Source organism: Narcine bancroftii, chromosome 9 (assembly GCF_036971445.1).
Source record: "Narcine bancroftii isolate sNarBan1 chromosome 9, sNarBan1.hap1, whole genome shotgun sequence".
NCBI classification, from domain to species: domain Eukaryota; kingdom Metazoa; phylum Chordata; class Chondrichthyes; order Torpediniformes; family Narcinidae; genus Narcine; species Narcine bancroftii.
In genome coordinates, this window is record NC_091477.1 from 3,631,384 (window position 1) to 3,647,864 (window position 16,481).

The 16,481-nt window shown below is 47.3% G+C and overlaps 1 protein-coding gene across 1 annotated transcript in view; it reads right to left on the reverse strand.

Annotated features, from left to right (window-relative positions):
* Positions 1 to 595: 595 nt before the first annotated feature.
* dctn4 (dynactin 4) overlaps positions 596 to 16,481 on the reverse strand; it is a 43,985-nt gene continuing 28,099 nt past the window's right edge. Inside the window, exons 7-13 of the mRNA XM_069898017.1 lie at positions 14,667 to 14,779; positions 13,084 to 13,193; positions 11,745 to 11,818; positions 6,771 to 6,825; positions 5,172 to 5,279; positions 3,404 to 3,501; positions 596 to 1,825 (exon numbers count right to left, since the gene is read on the reverse strand). Coding sequence (XP_069754118.1) covers positions 1,615 to 1,825; positions 3,404 to 3,501; positions 5,172 to 5,279; positions 6,771 to 6,825; positions 11,745 to 11,818; positions 13,084 to 13,193; positions 14,667 to 14,779 — 769 coding nt within the window. The 3' untranslated portion in view covers positions 596 to 1,614. The remainder of the gene's footprint in view (positions 1,826 to 3,403; positions 3,502 to 5,171; positions 5,280 to 6,770; positions 6,826 to 11,744; positions 11,819 to 13,083; positions 13,194 to 14,666; positions 14,780 to 16,481) is intronic.

Here is a 16,481-nt window from a genome sequence, read left to right on the forward strand (position 1 = left end):
GAGAGGAAGTTGGATAGACGGGCAAGGGACAGGGCAGGGCTTGACCCGCGCAGGGACAAGCCCCTTTAGCCCACAGCGTCTGTGCTAAACATGGTGCCCAAATCAAATCTCTTGCAATACCCAGTGCTGGAGGAGCTCAGCGGATTAGGTGGCGTCCGTGGAAGGCAGCCGACGTTTCGGGGCGAATCCCCTTCATCAGAAAGTGTGATGCAGCCTCCATGGGAAATAAGAGCCCAGCTCCATCCTACACGCTGCTCCAGTCTCTGCTGCTTGCACAGGCTGCGGGCGACTGGCGGTCAGGGATCTGCTCGGGCGGCGGCGGCTGCACATCGGCTCATGGGAACCAGGTCTCAGATCCAGGGCGCTGAGGGCAGGAGGGGCTCCCGAAGGCTTCCTGATCATGTCCGAGGAATCTTGATCGACTTCCCTCCATTCCCCACACGTCCACAGGAAGCTTTGGGAAGACGGCCGTTGTGTCTGTCTGCACCACCCATGCTGGCAGCCTGTTCCAGGCATCTGACCTCGCATCCCCTTCAACGGGGGGGCCTGGATCCCTTCCTGGGGAGTTTACCTTCCCACACACCCAACACCGTCAGAGGGTTGAACTCTTGTTTATTATTCAGTCGATATATAAGTTACACGTTAGTACACTCGTCATGACATGGTGGTTACAGGTGGATGCTAACTCATGGTTCCAGCGAGGGCAGCTGGGGAGGGATGGGCTGAACAGCCTTGGTTCTCGTCCTGGGTTGTCACGGGCCAAGAGCAGGAGTTAGCAGACTGGAGCGGTGGGAAGGACGAGTGCAGGCGCTGCAGTGACCTGTGCATGGAGCTCCAGTGGGGAGGGGGTGGGGGCAGCAGTTTCAAGGTGCAGAGCCCTGTGGGTTGAGTGGGGGGGGGGGGGTATGAGCAGTAAGGAGGGGTAAACAGAATGGGGGACCAGTGCAAGGGTGGGGAGTGTAGAACTATTTTGAACTGTTGGTCAGAGGGAGGGAGTAGTGTAGAGAGGGGTCAGTCCTAAGCTTCAGCAAGGTCTGCCATGGTTGGGAGAGCAGTGTGGCGGTGGTAGGGAGGGAGATGAGCTCTTCTGTCCCTTTCACTCCACACAATAACAAGCTCAGGGCCAGCTCTGTGTGGCTGGGCTCAGAGGCTGCCAGGGGTCACTGGGGGAGAGGGTGCGTGTGTGTGTCTCTCGGCATGCGTGGGTGTAGTCAGGTGAGTCTGTGTGCACATTCACATGCTCCAGTGCATGTCTCTGTGTGCAGATACACCGCGATTTGTCAGAGTGCACACACCTCTGTGGGTGCATCTGTCTCTCTCTGTCCATGCGCTTCTTGCTGAGTATGTGTGCGTCTCTTTTTAAGTGTCTGTCTCTCTGTGTCTGCATGTGTCAGAGAGGGTGTGCGTGAGAGTGAATGAGGTAGTGTGTGTGTTTGGGAGAGTGTGTTAGGGAGAGAGAGTGTTTGTTAGGAAGAGAGTGTGTGTTGGGGAGAGAGAGGAAGAGAGAGAGTGTGTATGTGTGTGTGTGTGTTTGTGTGTGTGTGTGTTTGTGTGTGTGGGTGTTTGTGTGTGTGGGTGTGCGCGCGCGCACCGGTGACACCCTCTGCACCAACTTCAGAGGGCCAGGGGTCCCAAGCTCAAGTCCACATGTTGGGTTAGCCAGATGACCTCGGCGCTCAGCTCCCCCTCGTCGAGCGGCCGCATTGCCCCCGGGTTCCTGAAGTCATAGCGCAGCTTGAAGCTGACATTGACTGCACCGCTCTCCTTCTGCGGGACCACCTTGATGAAGACGCCCACCTTGTTGGACTTCCGGAAGGCCACCACACTGCAAGACACACAGATCCTGGGTAGTTACTCACACAGAGGCCAAATTGGTCCATCACACAGGTACTAGTGCACAAAAACACACCACTCCCACTTCACAAGTGCCAGGTCAGGCACCCGCACTGCCATCAGGCTCCTGGCTACACAAGTCTTTGCTGGCTTTTCCCTGTCAGCTTTCCTCCCGACTTTCTCAAATCAACTCTCATCCACACAATATCAGGCTCTTGATATCTAACCCAGCCAATATCAACCATTTTTGGCTATGCACCCCACCACCCCCTCACCCCACCCAGGACTCTGCTCAAAGTTTATGAGCTCTCTTCCCTGTGAAGCAGTCAAGTTTAGTTGGTTTCTTCCTCGCTTCTCTCCTACCAACTACGTAAATGCTCCACGGTTTGCAGTCAAGTTTAGTTGGTTTCTTCCTCGCTTCTCTCCTACCAACTACGTAAATGCTCCACGGTTTGCAGTCAAGTTTAGTTGGTTTCTTCCTCGCTTCTCTCCTACCAACTACGTAAATGCTCCACGGTTTGCAGTCAAGTTTAGTTGGTTTCTTCCTCGCTTCTCTCCTACCAACTACGTAAATGCTCCACGGTTTGCAGTCAAGTTTAGTTGGTTTCTTCCTCGCTTCTCTCCTACCAACTACGTAAATGCTCCACGGTTTGCAGTCAGGTTTAGTTGGTTTCTTCCTCGCTTCTCTCCTACCAACTACGTAAATGCTCCACGGTTTGCAGTCAAGTTTAGTTGGTTTCTTCCTCGCTTCTCTCCTACCAACTACGTAAATGCTCCACGGTTTGCAGTCAAGTTTAGTTGGTTTCTTCCTCGCTTCTCTCCTACCAACTACGTAAATGCTCCACGGTTTGCAGTCAAGTTTAGTTGGTTTCTTCCTCGCTTCTCTCCTACCAACTACGTAAATGCTCCACGGTTTGCAGTCAAGTTTAGTTGGTTTCTTCCTCGCTTCTCTCCTACCAACTACGTAAATGCTCCACGGTTTGCAGTCAAGTTTAGTTGGTTTCTTCCTCGCTTCTCTCCTACCAACTACGTAAATGCTCCACGGTTTGCAGTCAAGTTTAGTTGGTTTCTTCCTCGCTTCTCTCCTACCAACTACGTAAATGCTCCACGGTTTGCAGTCAAGTTTAGTTGGTTTCTTCCTCGCTTCTCTCCTACCAACTACGTAAATGCTCCACGGTTTGCAGTCAAGTTTAGTTGGTTTCTTCCTCGCTTCTCTCCTACCAACTACGTAAATGCTCCACGGTTTGCAGGGTCAGGAAAGATGGACAGACTGGACTCCGTCCCTTCATCCAACCGACAATTACAAAGCAGTTAGCTGGGGCTCGATCAGCAGCTTCATTCACCCAATAGCTGCCACCCAGCGCCCGAATGTTGCCCAGAGATCACCCATCATCCAGCGCCTCTCACCCAGTGCCCACCCCTTGTTCCCCAGTGCCCACCCTGTTTTGCACAGATGGCCAGTCTCCAGACACCGGAGTATCTCTCCCACTCACGGTGACCACAGTACCCCAGAGACAGGCCTTGGCCCCTTGGCCCATTCACCAGTTCATGAGCTGCACTCTTCACTCACTCTGGGTCGTCGTGGAAATCCTGAGGCTCAGCAAGTTCATCGTACTCAGCCGCCGCATCTTTCCCGGCCAGGACAATCTCCTTCGAAGGAAGCACTACCTGTAGTGGAGAAAACATGGGGTCATCAGTGCTAATCAGACAGGGGCACAAGCCAGCGGCGGCCAACAGGCAGGGGTGCAGCCCAACGATGGCCAATCAGGGAAGGGTGCAGCCCAGGGATGGCCAACCAGGCAAGGATGCAGCCCAGCGGTGGCCAATCAGGCAGGGGTGCAGCCCAGCGACGGCCAATTGGGAAGGGGTGCAGCCCAGTGACGGCCAATCAGGAAGGGGTGCAGCCCATTAAATGTGTTTAAGAAACAATTTGATTTTTTGCATAGTAGTGGAATTAGGGGTGATGGGGAACAGGTAGGTAAGTGGAGCCGAGTCCACAGCCAGATCAGCTGTGATGTTATTGAATAGCGGAGCAGGCTCGACGGCTGATTCCTGTGTTTTATGCTATGTTCTTGCAAAGAGGAGTGGGAGGTGGGAGAAAGGCTGTGTGTGTGGGTCTGTGGTTCGGATGGTGAACAGCAGCAGTGAATTAATTACTGCAATGCCTTCTCAATGTTTAAACAATCCCAAAATAACGCTGAGATTTAGCAATTATCTGCTTGATTTGAATTTGTGCCATTAGCTGAAGTTGAAAACTAAACTGGAAGTGGTACCTTTAAAAGGCTGAATGTTGTCAAGCATACATCCTGTTATTGGTTCTGGCATGCGACCGGGAGCCAGCTCAAAACACACTCCAGCACACATCATGTAGCCCAACCAGTCTTCAGAGACGTAAGCGTGTGTGTGTGTGTGTGTGTGTGTGTGTGTGTGTGTGTGTGTGTGTGTGTGTGTGTGTGTGTGTGTGTGTGTGTGTGTGTGTGTGTGTGTGTGCGCGTGTGTGTGTGAGAGAGAGAGACACACACACACACACACACATATATATATAGAGTGAGAAAGAGAGGGACAGAGAGACACTGAAAATAGAGAGATAGACAGAGAGAGACACACACAAAGACAGATAGAGAGGGGGGGAGAGAGAGATGAGAGAGAGAGAGACACCCAGTGTTGCAAAGGGCCTATGGATGTCGTCTCGTTGTAAAGGAAAGGGTGAGATCAGGCCAGATACATCTGAATTTAAAGGGGCCCAATGGGGTAAGGAAGAAAAATCCCACCTACTGGAAGAACTCAGCGATGAGCAGCATCTGTTTGGTGGGGGTGGGAGTTGGGGGGGGAGAAGAGTTGGTCGCTATTTCATGTTGAGACCCTGCATCAGGACTGTGGAGGAGGGAGGGAGATAAATGGAAGAAAGAGGCAAGGAGGGGCAGTAAGGGAGGTTCTGGTGGATCCAGTGATTTTTTTTGGGGGGGCGATGATAGACAGGTAGGGCAAGGAGGGGGATGAGGCGATTGGGTGACAAGATCACGGTGGGGTGGGGCTCCATAGTGTTAACGCAGAGTGAAGCCTCCAGAGGTCAGGATGTCAACCTGAGGCTACCGACGAGGGCCAGAGGGGACACACACTGTCTGGCTCGTGTTCGAACAGTGAAGGCTGATTGCTGAACCAGACAGGGGAAGGACGGGACATCCTGATGCTGAGGGGGTCTCTGGATGGAGGGAATCTCAGTGTTTGGAGGGTAGAGGAGCTCCACGTTACACTAGTCAGTGATGGGGACCTGTACAGCAGATCAGAGAACTGCACGAACCCTTCGAACACAGGAAGCACTGCAAGGGAGCCCTCACCTTTGCAGTGCTGTACACATCGTCGGGGTCCGATTCCTCACAGGACAACAGGGTCACATGGGTAAGATTCTCCACTGGGTTGGTCAGGGTCAGAAGCACCTGACTTTCCTGAAACCAGAGCGCCAAGAACATATATCATTGATCCCAACCCTGTCCCTCCCTGCTGCCACACAGCCTCTCACTTCCATTCCCACCCCCCTACATTCCAACACACTCTCCCACACTTACCCCCCAACCTCACCCATCAGCCCCAACCTCATCCTGACCAGAAACTGGAGGTGGGAATTCAGGAACTACCTGCTCCAAAGGTCAGCCACGACTCAAGCTGAGACTAGGTCAATTAATTCAGTAATGTAAATTCACATTACTTTTCATCTATTGTCATGAGCAGCAAAAAGCTTCATTTTGCGCACTATCCAGGCAAAGTAAAAGATTATTGCACTCTTGTGACTTGACTTGATGAGTCCGTGCTGCCCAATGACACCCAATTGACCGACAATCCCCGTACGTTTTGAAAGGTGAAAGGAAACCGGAGCTCCTGGAAGAAACTCATGCAGACGATCCAAGAACGTACAAGATCCTTACAAACAGCACCAGATTCAAAACTTTGTTCCAGTCGCTGGTACTCTAACAACGTTGTGCTAACTGCAATTGTAACCGTGCTGCCCAAACAAATTGAGCATGAATGCACTCCCACAAATTTTGCAGTTGTCTATCCCGCATTTAGGGACATTGGAAGGCAACAGGATAGCCTCGTTCTGGGAGTTCAGCCATCCTGACCGCCTATTCTCTCCTGCCATCTTCTCATTGTTCACTTAAAAATTTTCAAACTTCAAATCATTTTTATAAAAAACACACTTCAGAATTGGCCTGTTGCCCAACTGAAGTTCCATCAATCTGAAATGGCAGCTGTTTCTCAGAAGCTGACCTGCTGAGTGTTTCCCAACCAGTGGTCCATGGACCATTGGTGGGCCAGAGTGCATCTTCAAGTGTGTTCTTAAAAAAAATGTAAATAAAATATTTTAAATTAGATTAAGATGTGTTTGTTATAGAGTTGCCTTTGACTTAAAAATATTGCTGCCATTGCCATTGGTAGGCTGAGCCAAGTTAGGCCAGAAGCCAGGTGGGCCTTAGACCGAAAAATGTTGAGAACCACTGATTTAGTCGTACAGCACAGAACAGGGCTTTCGGCCCAACTCAGCATTCTGAGCTAGTCCCATTTCCCTGAATTTGGTCCATATCCTAAACCCTTCCTATCCATAATTCTGTCCAAATGTCTTTTGAATGTCAATATTTTGGCCACCTGCATATTCCTCTGGCAGCTCATTCCAGATTCGGATGACTTAAATCTCTCCTCCTCACTGTGATTCTAGAACTAGAATCATCCAGCCTAGGAAATAAGAGTATGGGCATTCATGCCCTGAAGATTTTATAAATAATCCCACAGTATCCTTCTATCTCAGGAATAAAGACCTAGTCTTTCCAACCTCTCTCAATAACATGCCTCCGGACCCAGCAACATCCTGAATTTCAAGCAGGTCCTCCCATTTTATTTCAGACATCTGCAGTATTTTATCTTTCAAAGAAGACTGTACTTGCCTTCATGAAACGAAGATTGGGAATGGTAAGGATTCGCACCTCTGGAACGTAGTTTCTGCAGAACAAAGAGAATTTGGGGCACTTAAATGAAATTCCAGATCCCAGCTCCCATTTATCATCGGCATGTATCCTGCATCCATTTATGCTTAAGGATCAGGCTGCTCGGTTGCAGCTCATGCCCCACACAGCTACTGTTCTACAAATGGGTTCACTGTTTCCGTCTTTATCTAATCCTATTCTCTTCCACCCCCCCCCCTCCACTCACTGGTCTCTCTACCCTTCTCACCTTCTGTCCAACATACTACCCCTTCATAAAATCTCAATAAAGGGTTTTGACATGAAATGTTGACCAAAACTTCTACCTACATATTGCAAGGCCCCTCTGTATACTACATATTCCCTGGGGGCCACAACACATTCAAGTCAGTCTTGTTTTCTTTTCACTTCATATAACAAACATTTTTTCATCTTTTATGTCATCGGCAGGAGAGAAGCACGGAAAAAAAATCAAAACTTGACTGCTTCACAGGAGAGGGGGCCCATAAACCTTGAGCTGGGTTGGGGGCGGGGGGGCATACCCAAAATAAGGTTGAGAAAGGCTGGTACACGATCACTTGAACTGTCAACATAGAAGGCATTCAATAATGTCAGTTGAAGTGCTGGGAGATGGGGTTGATAAGGATGTGCCAATGCCCGGCATGGAGAATGGACCCTACAGCCTGTTCCTATGCTGTTGGTCTCCAAAACGCATGCTTTACAATTCCTCACAGCTGCCAACATCACATGATTCATTCAGGTTCAAGTTTATTAGTAATATGTACTAAGATTTTGCTTTGTGAACAAACCAGTAGCTATCTTGTACATAGTACAAGACACAGTATGAGATCAGTTGGTATGGAGCAAATGGAGCATTATTTTACCATGTTGGGGTTCATTCAGGAGTCTGATAACAGCAGGAGAGAAACTGTCCTGGACTCCGGTGGTGAGCAATCTCAGTCTCATGAATCTTCCTCCCGAACGGGGTCAGGGTTTGTTGAGGTGAGTGTTGCTAGGGTGGGACAAATCTTTGAATGTATTCACAAGATACAAGAGCAGAAGTTGGCCAATCGGCCCATAGGGTATGCTCTGCCATTTAATCATGAGCTGATCCTTATCACTCAGCCCCACTCCCCGACCTTCTCCCTGGAACCTTTGATGCCCAGACTAATCAAATTCCTGTCAATCTCTGCCTTAAATACACCAAACAACCTCGCTTCCACAGCTGCTTGTGGCAACAAGTTCCACAGACTTACGACCCTCTAGCTAAAGAAATTTCTTGGCATTTCTATTTTAAACTGAAGTCCTTTTATCCTGAAATTGTGGCCTCTTGTCCTAGGCTCCCCTACGATGGGAAAGACTCCCCTACCATGGCTGCTTTTCCAAGTCAGCAGGAGCGATAGATGAAGTTGATGGAGCAGAAGGGGATTATGTGTGGCAGGATTATTTACCTAAAATGCAAAATATTTTGCAGTCCCTCTGACAGAGCATTCACATTGTTTGCAAAAAGATTAAATACCATTAAATGACCAAGAGGGACAACAAAGCATATGCCACTCCCTCAATGTTGTTGTCGTATACAGAGGAGAAATTCTCATCCTCCCTCACTCCATGGCTTTACAAATGTATTCTGGAAACTCCACTCTGTTCGCTGAATACAAATTGCTGATCTGTAATTACCAGTTTGCTGTGGATTTAGTCATTGTGGTTGCACAGTGCTTTCTTCAATACAGTTGCTGCACTGTTGTCCGAGTGGCTAAACATTTATAATTGCTGTACATTATGTCAAAAGCTCTGGGTAATGAACTTTGTACCATGAGTGCAGGATGCATTAAGCAGTGATTGCATCAAGTTAAATGGGAATTATGTTCAATTAGTATTTCGTAAGAGACCATGAGACATAGGAGCAGAAATGGGTTATTCAGCCAATCGGGTCTGTCCCCCCATTTAATCACGAGCAGATCCATTTCCCCACTCAGCCCCACTGCCCGGCCTTCTCCCTATAACCTTCGATGCCTTGACTAATCAAAACCTATCAATCTCTGCCTTAAATACATCCAATGATCTGACCTCCACAACTGCCTATGGCAAGAAATTTCAGATTCTTCGCCTTCTGGCTGAAGAAATCCCTCTGCAGCTCTGTTCTAAGCGGATGCCTTTCAATCCTGAAGTTGTGCCCTCTTGCACTTGACTCTCCCATCATGGGGGGAAAAAAACCTTCTACTTCTACTCTGTCAATCAAAGCCTTCCAGCATTCAAAGTGTTTCAATAAAATACCCCCTCATTCCGCTAACTTCCAATGCGTACAGGCCAAGAGCTGTCAAACACTCTTCATATGATAACCCTTTCATTTCCGGAATTATCCTTGTGAACCTTCAATGAATCCTTTTTAATGTCAGCACGTCCTTTCTTAATGAGGAGACCAGAACTGCTCACAATACTCCAAGTGAGGCCTCACCAGTGCCTTATGAAGCCTCAATGTCACATCCCTGCTCTTGTATTCTATTCCTCTTGAAATGAACGGCAGCATCGCATTTGCCTTCTTCACCACCGACTCAACCTGCCAGTTTACCTTCAGGCTTCCCTACACAAGGATCCCCAGGTCCTTTTGTTTCTGGGAACTTTCAATCTTCTACTGAAGTGCCCGACTGTAGACTTTCCAACATCATATTCCATTCGCCACTTCTCTGCCCGTTCTCCTAACTCCTCCATATTTCCTCTACACTACCTGCACATCATCTGCAAACTTGGCCACAAAGCCATTCATTCCATAATCTAAATCAGTTATACAAGGTAAAAAGCAGCCCAACCCCGACCCCTGTGGAACACCACTAGCAACTGACAGCCAACCAGAATATGATCCCTGTATTCTGACACTACTTCCTGCCAAATCAGCCAATGCTCTACCCATGCCAGTATGTTGCCTGTTATACCATAGGCATTTATCTTGTTAAGTAGCCTCATGTGCGGTACCTTGTCAAAGGCCTTCTGACAATCCACATAAATTTCAAACTACAAATGAATGGGCCAGACAATATGGAAAGATCTCTGCTAGTCAGGGTAGGTCTTGGAGCCATAAGATGTTGAATCATGGAGTTATTCAACACAGAAAGACTGGAATTGTTCATATTTGCCCACGTCCAGCCCTCATCGCTCCAAACCTCGACTATCCACGTACCTGTCCAAAAGTATTTTGAATGCTGGGTTTGGATGGAATGCTGGAGAAATATTCTGCAGGTTGAGTTGGGTGCTTCTGGAATGCAACAATGACAATCAAAGAGAATGGCGGAGCTGCAACTGCTGCCTCGTTGCTCCGGGAGCGTGGGTTCAAACCTGACCTCAAAGACACGCAGGGTTGTTTGGTCAACTGGTTGCACACTAGTGTACAAGCGAGAGGTCGGATCTGGGGAGGTGGGGGAGGTTTGATAGAAATATGGGGTGAATGAAATTGAATTGGTGTACGTTTAAAGTTAGCTTCCTGACGGATGCATGCATTCTGTGGGCAGAAAGGCCAGATCCCATCCTAACATAACAATTACAGCACGGAAACAGGCCATTAGGCCCTTCTAGTCTGCACCGAACCAAACACCCCTTTCTAGTCCCACCTCCCTGCACAATGCCCATAACCCTCCATCTTCTTCTCATCCATATACCTGTCCTGCGTGATGAAAGCTCCCACCCTGGCCACACACTCTTCACACCCCCTCCCATCGGGAAGGACATTCACAAATGTAAGATCACGCACCCCTAGATTCAAGGATAGTTTCTTTCCCACTGTTATCAGACTCCTGAATGAACCTCATGTTAGTAAAACAACGTTGCCCTGACCTTTCCGATCTATCTCTGTAACTCTGATTTTTCTGCTCTACTATACCTGGACTGACAAGCTGGAATGCACACAAAAATAAACTCATATTGTACATCACTAAGTGTCAATAAACTTCAATTCATCACCATTTAATTTGTAGGTTGGATCATTAGAAGGGGTGTAGCAGGGACAGAGAGGGAGGAGATTGAAAGGGGAATGAAGTCAATGGAGCAGGGATTAGATTCCAATTTCAGTGAAGAACTTCTTCACTCATTGGGTGGTTGGGGTATGAAACGAGCTGCCAGCTGAAGTGGTGAATGTGGGCTCAATTTTAACATTTCAGAAAAATCTGGACAGTGACATGAATGGGAGGGGTATGAAGGGATATGGACTGGGTGCAGGTCAGTGGAACGAGGCAGGATAATAGTTTGGCACAGACTAGAAGGGCCTGTTTTCTGTGCTGTAATGTTCTATGATAAGCAGCAGCATCTAATTTCTAAGACTGATTTCTGAAATTCCAATCTTTGATGTTAAAGATCACAGGAACAGGCCCTTCAGCCCATGACCCGATGACTTCTGGGGCAGAGTTGATGGGCTGAATAGCATTTTACTGTTCCTATGTCTTACAGTCTTCTGCACTGAACACGATGCTAATTTAAACAGAATCTCTACTGCCGCAGTTACACATCCCTCTATTCCTTGCACGTTCACATGTCAATGAAAGATGCCTCTTAAACGTTGTATCTGCTTCCACCACTACCCCAGACAGCCCGTTCCAGACTCCACTCTCTGTAAAAACTTGCCCTATTCATCCATCTCAAACTCACCCATAGCACCTCCACCTTAAAATGTCAGTTCCCAAAAGTATCAACATTGAATCAAGGGCCAGGCATTTGGGGTCATACACCAGAGTATAGGCCCTTTTGCCCAAATATTCCATGCCGAACATTAGCATTCTGGACTAGTCCCATTTGTGCCTGCATTTGGCCCATATCCTTCTAAATCTTTCCCAAATCTGTCCAAATGTCTTTCAAATGTCAATGTAGCACCCACTTTGACAGATTCCTCTGTCAGCTCGTTGTAGGCACAGCCCGCCCTCTGCGGGAACATTTGGTCCTGGGCATACTTACACAGCAACCAGCTGAATCTTGAACTTGATGGAGGTCGGGTTGAACTCAGGCTTGCTCAGGTTGTGTTCACATTTCTATGGTAGACAGGAGAAAGGGAATGCAGTGGGAGGGTAGGGAGAGGGTGAAAAGAATGAGAAACAAATCAAAATGATATCCTGCACAAGTCTAAAACGTGTAGCTCTGTCGGTATATAAGATGATTAGCAATAATTTGATTGTGTGGAAATATTTTTCTTCTCCCAGTGTTATTTCAGAATCGCTGCAATCTCATTTAATTCAACTGAAAAACTCTTCAACAACAATCTGCTGGAGGAACTCAGTGGGTTGAGCAGTGTAAAACATTCGAGCACAGTACAGGCCCTTCAGCCCATGATGTTGTGGTGGCCTTTTACTGTACCACTCAACAATTGATACCTTTCCTACTTCAAACCCAGAACCCTCTATTTTTCTTTCATCTCTGTGCCTAAGAGTCTTTTAAATGTCCCTATTATACCAGCCTCCACCATCACGCTGGCAATACATTCCAGGCACCCACAACTTTCTATGTAAAAAGTAATTTACTTTCTGACATCTCCCCTAAACTTTCCTCCCCTCACCTTGTACTGATCAGTGGAAGAAAAAGAACAGTGAACATTTTGGGTCAGAACCCTTCATTGAGATTTTTCTAGTCATTCTGTCCCTCCCACTGAGTTCCTGCAGTAGATTGTTTGTTGCTTCAGATTCCAGTGTCCGTGATCTCCTGTGCGACCCTTGGAAAACTGTCCTGCTCCTGATGAAACAGAAATAGCCCTTTCCTCGCAGAAAAGTTTTCAATGTATCCAGAAGATACTTTCTGGAAATTTCTGATGTTTGGCCACATTTCCCAAACTAAGATCACATTATCCACCATGAATCCGGTTTCATTCTCAATACACTTCACTTTCTCTGTGGTCTATTTATTATCATTAGGAACATAGTTCAGCCCCTTCAGTCCACAATGAAATGCTGACCAATGTAAACCTACTCCACAACAATCTTCCCTCCCTCTCAGCCCATTACCCTCGATCTTTCTAATATTGTACCATGTGCCTGATTTAGAGTCTTTTAAATGTCCCTATTGTACCAGGGACAATCTCCCTCCCTTCTCATTTCTGCCCATACCTAATCCCCTGAATATTAAGGCTGTGACCGCCAGCTCTAGAGCTAACAGAGCATGAGGACTGAAATCATATTTATATAAGTTGTACATGATTTAAAAGTTCTGAACTTAAATGCATGTGGTTCTAAGTACCAGGTACATCGTACCTCCCCAGGTTATTTGGCAAATACTCAGCCATCTCTGAAAGCATGACCGGACCTACCCGACAACGTAAAGAGCGCTTTATCAGGAGGTGCTTGTGCTTTGGATGTAACTGGGAAGCACTGATGGGTTGAAAGTCCGGCTGCAGCAGTCGCTGATGAAGGGTTGTCACTGTAAGATGACAGACAAGGATCACACAGAGGCAAATCAACACAGCATCCCCACCCCTATTTCCCCATTCAATGACGGCTTCAACAAGGGTTTTGAGCCAATTCAGCATTGACTGCTTCAATGTACTGTTTTATCAAAGAGCTTGCTGCCTTACAGCCCAAAGACCCTCGTTCAATTCTCACCTCTGGTGCTGTCAGTGCAGAGTTTTCCTATTCTCCCAGTGACCGCATCAGTTCCCCTGGGTGCCCCAGTTTCCTCCCACATTCCAAAGGTGTGCAGTTTGGTGGGTTGAGTGAAGGAGAGAATTTGCGAGATGGGGGGGAGGGGAAAAATCTGTCAGAATGCATGGAAAATAAAATATAGGTCTTTGATGGATCCCTATCATGTGGCAGCAACAAGCCCTACCTGACAACCCCGGCAGCCCAGCCGCACTACATGGGCCTGAACCTGGACCAGTTAGTCTTACATCAGTGTATCTGGTTCCTTTTACCCAGGGGGGCAATGGCCAACTCCAGAGGAGTCTCTAACTACAGACAATGGAGGAAAGTTTAGAGGAGACGTCAGAGGGAGGGTTTTGTTTGGGGTCCAAAGCTTAATGAGTGGCCTTTGGTTAGAATTGTGTAGAAGTTGAAATTGGCCATGACCTGGCTGGTGCTTATTCACCCTCCCTTCCCCCTCCCCCCCCCCCCCCCCCCACCGCCACACTAATGCTCCATTTTGCCCGTCTTTCATACATTTATTCTGCCTGATACCTCTGTGCATCGATGGTTTTACAAGCCCTGGCATTAACTGCATACTTTTTCCCTACATTTGACCTCCCAAACTGAACACCTTACACTTGTCCGGATTGAACTCCAATTTCCACTAAAGGATCATTCCAATGCTTGCTGCCAATACTGAGTGTTTGTTGGTCCTCAGAGAATGCCTTATAAAGCAAGGTTGACAGAGCGAGGACTTTTCTCTTGGAGCAAAAGAAGCATAGAAGATTATGAGATGTGTAGATAGGCACAGCCAGCTTCATTTTCCCAGGGTGATAATAGCAAATACCTGTTTCAGGTGAGTGGAGGAAAGTTTAGGGGAGATGTCAAAGGTAGTTTTTTTAAAAATCTATTCGCAGAGCAATGGGTGCCTGGAATGCTTTGCCGAGGGTGGTGGTGAAGGTTGGTGCAATATGGATATTCAAGATTCTTACATAGGCACAAGGATGTATGAAAAATGAAGGGTTATGTGCTGTGAGGGAGGGAAGGGTCAGATTGTTGTGGAGCAGGTTTATATAGATCTTACTATACTGGACTATTCTAAGACAAGAAACTAACCTGCACAGTATGGGAGCTTCATTGATTGTGGCTGGATTTTTGTGCCAGAAATATCTGCCTGCAAATCTATCTGAAGTTCATCACATGCCATCGGATGGACTAATTCATCCCTCATTCAGTGTGCAGTGCATCTGTCTCAGCCTGCCTTTGACCTTACCCTCAGGCAGGTCAATGGGACTGGTGTAGTAATCCTCCGGCAGTGGCTCCACCTCTTCTAATGCTTGGGCAGGTTCAATCTTAACATCCTTGTGGTCGTCTGCTTCTTTCAACCTAGACAGGATAAGCCATCAGCTGTGACTCTGTGCAAAGTCCTTTATCAGATCTGAGTCACAAGTTCTAAAGTTCAGATTAATTGTCAGACATCACAAACAACCCTGAGATCCAATTCCTGCTCCAAGGGATGGAGCTTCCGACTGAGAAATGCTGAACAACCAAATGAAATGCTCACACTAACCTTAACCATCAAAGACTCTCATATGTTCAAAACTATATTTCTTTATTTGTATAGATGAAATACTTGTGTATTGTCTGTATGTGTGTTATGTCTGGATGTGTGTCTGCACGTTTTGCACCAAGGACCGGAGAACACTGTTTCGTCGGGTTTTACTTGTACAATCAGATGACAATAAACTTGACTTAAAAATCTAAATGGAAGATCCAGGGCCACGCCAATGTTATGTGAACATTCCCTCTCATATAGATGTAAAAGACAGAGGCTGGTAAGTTGTTCCTTTGGTAGGGGAGACTACAAGTAGGGAACACAACCTTAAGGTAGATTTAGGACAGAGACAAGTAGGAACTGCTTTTCCCAGAGGGCGGTGAATCTGTGGAATTCTCTGCCCATTGATGCAGTCAGTGGAGGCCACCTCAGTAAATATATTTAACAAGGTTGGATAGATTTTTACATAGTAAGGGAATTAAGGGATATGGGGAAAAGGCAGGTCAGTGGAGATGAACCCATCATCAGATCAGCCATGATCACAGTGAATGGCGCAACAGGCTCGACGGGCCAAATGGCTGACTCCTACCCCTATTCCATGGCAGTATTTTAAACAAAGGATTTCTCCCTCATATCCTACAGCCAATATCATTGCTAAGCAGATGATCATCACACTGCTGTCTGTGGCTGCTGGCTGTAGTCAGAGTTGACAGCACTGAAACAGGCCCAACGAGTCCATGACAACTTCCTGTCCATTGACACAATCCTATTTAGAGGCACAAGGATCATATCCTGTGTCCAATTTTACAATAGTGATTCCACTTTGCTATGAAGGATAACCTGGGGATTAACAAAGGCACCAGACAGATACAACTTTCAACGTTATCCACCAAGTATCTCAGGTAACTATGGAGTTTAAAGGTTATTCCCTCCAATGTTGGTGTTCCTGAAACAGTGTGGCAGTTAACTCAACGCTGTTACAGCGCCAGCGACTGGGGTGCGAATCCGGCGCTGTCCGTCAGGAGTCTGAAAGTGTGGGTTTTCCCCCACCGTCCATCGGTCAATTGGGTGTAGATGGGTGGCACGGGCTCGTGGGCCGGAAGGGCCTGTTGAGAAACTCAACATCTCCACCTGTTCAGATCTAAAGTTAATATTTTCACCAACTCCATTTAATATGTGACCTAAGTGGCAATATCTAATGTGGAGATCAACAGCTGGGCAGCATGCAAGGAGGGATATAAACAGTCGGTGTTTTGACACCTTAGGACTTGAAATGTTGACTGTCTGCTTCCCTTCACAGATGCTGACTGACCTTACAGTTGCTCTCTGGTCAAGATTCCAGTCTCGTGTATTTTCCAGGAGTTTCCTGGAATGGAGGATCAAATTATGGGGAGAGACTGGTTAGACTAGGCTGAGCGAAGGAGTCTGCAGAGCGACCAGACAAATAGGTATAATTATGATAGCCATGGGGGTTTGAAAGAGGATCTGAGGGGTAGTTACCTGGAACTTCTTTCCAACCCATCTGTCTCTGTA